This window comes from Benincasa hispida, chromosome 7 (genome assembly GCF_027475165.1).
Source record: "Benincasa hispida cultivar pf3 chromosome 7, pf3_genome.v1.1, whole genome shotgun sequence".
NCBI classification, from domain to species: Eukaryota; Viridiplantae; Streptophyta; class Magnoliopsida; order Cucurbitales; family Cucurbitaceae; genus Benincasa; species Benincasa hispida.
In genome coordinates this window covers 32,437,846-32,444,367 of record NC_143484.1, presented here as the reverse complement: position 1 = coordinate 32,444,367, position 6,522 = coordinate 32,437,846, and the positions used below count along the sequence as shown (strand labels likewise).

The window sequence follows — 6,522 nt, the reverse complement described above, 5'->3', positions numbered from 1 at the left end:
TATTTCCGACTATTATCCAAACTTTATTATACGATTGAAAATAATAATAACAAGGCAGCTTGGCAAAAGGCAATTTTATAATATGCCTCTAATCTTTATATTATCTTGTGGTTTAGTGGGGGTTTTTCTTAATTGCACAACAAATTTTTTTAAAAAAAATTAAAATGAGCAAAAATTATTGAAATGTAATGAGGCTAAATAAATAATACAATGAGGTTGTTAATGAGTTATTGTTGTTAAACAAAGTCTTGAGAGGGTTTGATGTAAGCAATATTTAATTATTATTTCTGATGGTACCCCTTATTCAATCTTATCCTCTTTCATTCTTTATATTTTCATCACAATATTATTCCTTTTCAATATATATATTTTAAAAAATATTAATGAGAGTAATATACAATAATATCCTCTTTGCTACCACTCTAGTGATAGAGATTGAAGGTAGTGGGATTGACAATGAGGCTCTAGAATTGTCTTTTACGTAATGATTATTCGGAACAAAATTACAAAAATGACCTGAAATATATATATATATATATATATTCTCAAAGGTATGGTAATTAATGTGTGGGGTGAGAAATCAAACCTCAGACTTCGAGGTTGATAATACAAACACTATGTCAATTAAGTTACGTTTATGTATATTAAATAAAGATAAGAAAGACCATAAATAATGTTATAAATGTATAATAGCTTTGCCTATATATATATTTTTTCATTAAAGTGGATTTTCCTTTTTCTTTTCTTAATTAGTTGGGTGAAATGTCAGTTTTAAGGGAAATTTTTGTTTGATGTTAATGTTCAACTTTTATTTTTTGTTGAATTAATATATGCATCTGGTAAAATTTTGACTTATTTGTTAACAAAGATCTTTTGTGTGTTCTCATAGGTTTTTCCTTTCTTTTCCTTTCTTTTCTAATGGATACATTTTTACATGTTTAATTATGTGGCTAAAGTTTAAACAAAATATATTAATAAAAACAATAATAGTAAAACAGAAAATTATTTTAAGTGAGATGAAAATATTTATAAATAATAATAAAATATCACAATCTATATGTGATAAATCGTGATAAACTACTATTTGTGTTTATCATGATACAGATAAACATAAATAATAGTCTACTATGATAAACGATAAAATTTTGTTATATTTATAAATATTTTTGTTCATTTTTCTATATTTGAAAACGATTCTAGTAAAACAAAATAAAATATGTGGCTAAAGTTGGATTTGGAAATTTTCAGCTTGACTAATTTCTTCGTTGAATTTTATATGATCTATTTATTTCTTACTTTTAATTTTATGGAGGTATGTCAACATCATGAAAAATTTGAGGTTAAAATTGTCTAACTAAATTAATATTGTAATTATGATATATTTAAAGCTTAATAAATTCGTGGTTTAAGAAACAAGTACCAACTTTAATTTTTGTTTATGAGAATAACACAAGGAAGTCAACTTTTATTTTTTACATTAGAAAAATTATTTGAAGAAATTAACACAATATAGTAGCAAAATATTGGGCTAATATTGTTTACGAACTTTCGTAGAAATAATCAATTTTGTCTTTTAAATCAAATCGATTTAGTCTGACGACATAATATTTTATAATAATTTAATTCCTATATGATATCACTAAAATTTAATGAATTTTGTTAACCTTTGTAGCAATAAATTGTTTAAGGAGATTTCTTTTTATATATACATATGCTACAGAGACTAAGACCTTAAGTAAAAAAAATATGGATGATTAATTCAATCAGAACTATATTATTATAAGCTAAAATTTGCAAATTAAATCGTTATAGATATTGGATTGAAAAAATTGCTATAAATTTTAGAAGTACATAAACTAAAGGTGTGTTTAGTTCAATTTTTGGAGTGTGTAATTTTGAAACATTTTTAAAGTGTTTTCCTTTTTTTTTTTTTTTTTTTTTAATTTCATATTTTAAATATTTTTTTTCATCCAAAGAGTTTAAACAAAAATAGCATTTTTTTTAAAAAAATTGTTTTTAATCAATCAAAACACCCCAAACCAATATAAATTAAAATTAAAAAAGTAAACCTTGTTTAATAATTAACCACTTTATTTTTAAATTTTAAAAATAATGTATTTCCTCCTAATTTTTTCCTTCAACTGGCCTCACACATTTCTAAACGAAACATTTGAACTCTTGATCAAATTTTAAAAACATAAACAACTTTTGAAAATTATTGACCTCGTTTGGTAACTATTTAGTTTTTAGTTTTTATTTTTGAAAATTAAGTTTATTTCATCTACATTTTTTACAATGATTTGCAACATTCTTCAGCACACTCATTAAATTCTTAGCTAAATTTTAAAAACAAAAACAACTTTTTGAAAGCTATTTTTTTAGTTCTAAAAAATTGATTTGATTTTTTAAACTATTGGTGAAAAATAGATGACAACGAAAGAAATTTGGAGATAATAATAGTGTCCATACGTTTAATTTTAAAAAAACAAAAACGAAAAATAAAATGATTATCAAACGAGATCTACCATTGAAACTATATATTTACTTTTCTACTATTTTCAAAACTTAACTTCAACTTTCAGCACGTAGATAATTAAAGTGGATAACAAAACAAAAATAATCACTTTCATTTAGAAGTTGGAAAGGGATAGTGACATTAACTTTAAATAATCACCTTCACATCCATTACTAGCTATCTTATTCCAACTCACTTCCACAACAATTTCTTGAAACAACAAAAAATACTAATTTGCATATACACAACCTTCCCCTCCTTTAATTCAATGCAAATTATATAAAAACATTGGATCAAAACGCAAACTATATAGAGGTGAGATTGGAATAAATTTAATTTACAAAACAAAAAAATTAGATAGTTACCAAAAGAACCTCAAGAATTGACAAGTCCCATAAAAGTAGAGTGGGCATCATTATTTAACTTTTGTTTTTTTTTTCTTTTTTTCATTTTTTTTTTTGGGGAAATTGACCATACATAACTTCACAACCAAACATATAATTACAGATAACACTGCACTGGCTTACAAATTGGGCCCCCCAGTTGGAATTTAAAAAACACAGAAAAAAGAAAAGAAAAAAAGGGCCTCAAGAAACTGCTGGATTAAATTTAAATGATACAGTTTGATTAAAAATTACAATACAAAAGGGAAAAACAGCCATTTTTGTTTTTTGGATTGGGATCGGACGGCTGAGATTGAAGCATCATGGATTTTAGATAAGATTTTCACTTGGACTTGAAAGGGATGGCTCTGATCACAACTTGGTGGTACAGAGCTGCAAGACCAGCGCCGATGAAGGGTCCCACCCAGAAAATCCACTGTAATTTCAACAAAATGAGATTAAGGATGAAGATTAAGATTAAGATTATGAGATTAATGAGATTATTATAAGATTAAGAAACTCACGTGGTGATCCCAGGCTTTGTCGTGGTTGTAAATAATGGCGGCTCCCAAGCTCCGGGCTGGGTTGATGCCGGTGCCGGTGATCGGAATGGTGGCCAAGTGAACTAAGAACACTGCAAACCCAATTGGCAACGGTGCCAAAATCTGTTCCAAGTATATGATAAAGATAAAATTACAAATTTAATCTCTTTGAAACAATATCTTGCCGGTTTTTTAAAAAAAGGTAAATATAGTAAAATGTAGAAAGATTTTTTTCTAAAAAAAAAAAGCATTTACACAAAATAATAAAATTTTAATCTTAAGTTGTGAGATACTAGTATGAATGTTTTTTTTATTTGGTAAATAATTTAACATTTTTGTAAAATTTTTTCTTAAACCTAAGCACTTCTAATGTTACATTTATTATTATTTTGAGTCTAATTATGCAACTGTCACTTTTTAAAAATATAATAAGAGAGAAGAATTGGCTACACTTTATGGTCATATTCTTTTGAAATCTTAACTTTTTTTCTTGAATATTCTAACAAATTTATATTCCAAATACTACTTTTTAAGTATTGAAGAAACTCAGAATTTAGTTTTGATTTTCAATTAAAATTAGTAGTTATTCATGAAAATTTTATCAAATTATAAGAAATATTTACCACCTTTTATCAAAATTAGTGTAATTTTAAGCTCAAATATATATATAGGACATATCTTATATCTTGAATTAGAGGTCCAATTCTCAATTACAATATTATCTAAAAAACCTAAATTCTAAATTTTAAAATTAGATGGACTAAATTTTGTTTTTTGTTTTTTTTTTTATCAAATTTAAAATTTAAGCGAAAGTAGTTTTTAGATGGGTGTTTTTCTTTTTTTTTTTTTGAACTCACCGGAACATGTGAGTCTCTGGCGCTACGTTTGGCGTCAGTGGCGGAGAAGACGGTGTAAACAAGGATGAAGGTTCCGACGATCTCAGCGCCAAGGCCGTCCCCTTTGGTGTATCCCTCGTTCACGACGTTAGCTCCTCCGCCGAGGGCCTCATAGGGTTTGGGTTGGAACCCCTTCACCACGCCGGCACCGCAGATGGCACCAAGGCACTGCATCACCATGTAGAAGATCGCCCTGGTCAACGACAATTTCCTCGCCAGAAACAGCCCAAAAGTCACCGCCGGGTTAATGTGGCCACCGGAGATTCCAGCAGTACAGTAAACCAGAGCAAAAATCATACCCCCGAAAGCCCAAGCGATCCCCTGAATCCCGACGGTCTTACAGGTATTCCCAGTGGCTTCCTTCGACCGTACGACACCCATGACGGTCAAAACAGTGATGTAAAGGAAGAGAAAAGTAGCGAAAAACTCGGCGATTCCAGCTCTGTAAAAGGACCATGAAGTGAGCTCCTCCGGCTCGAACAACGGCGCCGGCGGTGGCTCCTTGTAGTCCTTAGCATCATCCTGACTCTGCGCCGCCGTTCCAATCGGCTGTCTCTCGTTGAACTTGTTAGCTCCAAGTCTTACATCTTCTTCCTTCCCTTCCATTTCAGTAAACTCCTCTGTTTCTCACGGCGGAAGACGATGGTTCTGTTTTAACGATAGAAGTGAGGAAAGTGATGAGAAGGAGTTAGGTTATATATAGCAATGTTAAGTGAATTTACTGAAAACCCAATGAGACCCACCCAGTTAAAAAGAAAAAAATAAATGAATAAAGTTAAAACATTTTTATCAAAAAAAAAAAAAGAAATACATAAATGTTATTTTCACAAACCGACCAATCATTTTTCTAGGGTTTTCTGGAGAATAGGTGCAAAATGACAGAAGGGGCGGTCGGGTTGGAGGATAATGATTGGGCCACGTGGCGAAATATTAGCCACAAAAGCATAATGCGGCCTTCGCCGCCCACCGTCCAGCTGGACCAAATGGTGAAGTGATATATGATCATGTAATGATAAGGGTAGGATTGTAATTTTGGGAATGTGTAGGGGTAATTCTGGAAATTGAGGAGTTTCAAACCCACGTGGAAGTTACGTGATTGGTTTGGCTGGACATGTTTGTGGACGAAACATTTTGTTGAGTGACAAACTGTGGGGCTGACCGGCTGTGGAAAATCATGTTTAGTTCGTGGTTAGATTATGAATATAAGAAGATTTTTTTTTTTTTTTTTTTTAAATATTGAGTCTAATTAATTTAATGATTTATTTATACATGAAATCCCATTGAACTTTATCGATAATTTCTATAATAGAGATTAAATTGTTATAAATTTTAAAATATATAGATTAAATTGTTACATAATAAAGTCTATTGACTAAATTGTTACAAAATTTAAAATATAGAGACTAAATTATTACAAATCAAATCGTTACTTCTATGAAATTGAGGGGCTAAAAGAGATTTTTAACCAGAATTTTTTTAATGAAATTTTGATGTTTATTTGGCTGTTTAGTTTTAGGTGTAGAGGACTTATGAGAATGAGATAGATGTTTAGGGTTAGAAAAATTGAAAATAATTAAGATTATTGTAGTGAACAAATTTTTGGGTATATAGATGTGTGGAATTAACTATTCTTTTTAATATAATGGATTAATCACATCAAATAATATGTGGTTTAACATTTTTGTTCGAGATTAATGTTGATGTGTAGTAAATTAACCAACTTATCTATCCACATGATGATAGATGGATTAAGTTATAATTTGAATTTGGCTTATGATGATATTAATAAATCTTTGTACTCTCATCCATTTTAGATTATGGATAGCGTAAATTCTATCATTTTAAATATGAAGATGACTTGCACAAACCTATACAAATTAAGGCAGAGGAAAGGACTCATATCATTTTATGGACTAACGTTGCTCTTTCAATTGACTAACTTTTTCACAATTTTGCTCTCACTAATTTATTCATCTTATGAAGTTTTCTCTCTTGATTCCTTCCTATCTTTTTTAGTATTTTATTTTTTTCAATGAAAGAAATTGGTAATTTTTACTTAGGTGCACATGACTTTTCTTCCTATATATGTATGGCTTTCGCTTTCCTACTATTTTCAACTAAAAATCTCTCTCTTAAATTTATGTTTCCCTTCTAGATTGAGACCATATTTTAAACTAGTGAATATC

The 6,522-nt window shown here is 29.3% G+C and overlaps 1 protein-coding gene across 1 annotated transcript; it reads right to left on the bottom strand.

The window, feature by feature from the left end:
• Window positions 1-2,897: 2,897 nt before the first annotated feature.
• On the bottom strand, window positions 2,898-5,003 carry LOC120081535 (aquaporin PIP1-2-like). The gene is made up of 3 exons (XM_039036500.2): window positions 4,298-5,003; window positions 3,423-3,563; window positions 2,898-3,334 (listed from the first exon to the last, which is right to left on the bottom strand). The coding sequence occupies exons 1-3, from the start codon at window positions 4,940-4,942 to the stop codon at window positions 3,242-3,244; spliced, it is 879 nt and encodes a 292-aa protein (XP_038892428.1). The 5' UTR covers window positions 4,943-5,003; the 3' UTR covers window positions 2,898-3,241.
• Between the last annotated feature and the right edge of the window lie 1,519 nt (window positions 5,004-6,522).

Coding starts and splice junctions, on each gene's coding strand:
- LOC120081535 (XM_039036500.2), bottom strand. CDS start 4,942: ATGGAAGGGAAGGAAGAAGATGTAAGACTTGGAGCTAACAAGTTCAAC. Junction 3,564..4,297: donor CCAGAGACTCACATGTTCCG/GTGAGTTCAAAA, acceptor TACTTGGAACAG/ATTTTGGCACCGTTGCCAAT. Junction 3,335..3,422: donor ACAAAGCCTGGGATCACCAC/GTGAGTTTCTTA, acceptor TTGAAATTACAG/TGGATTTTCTGGGTGGGACC.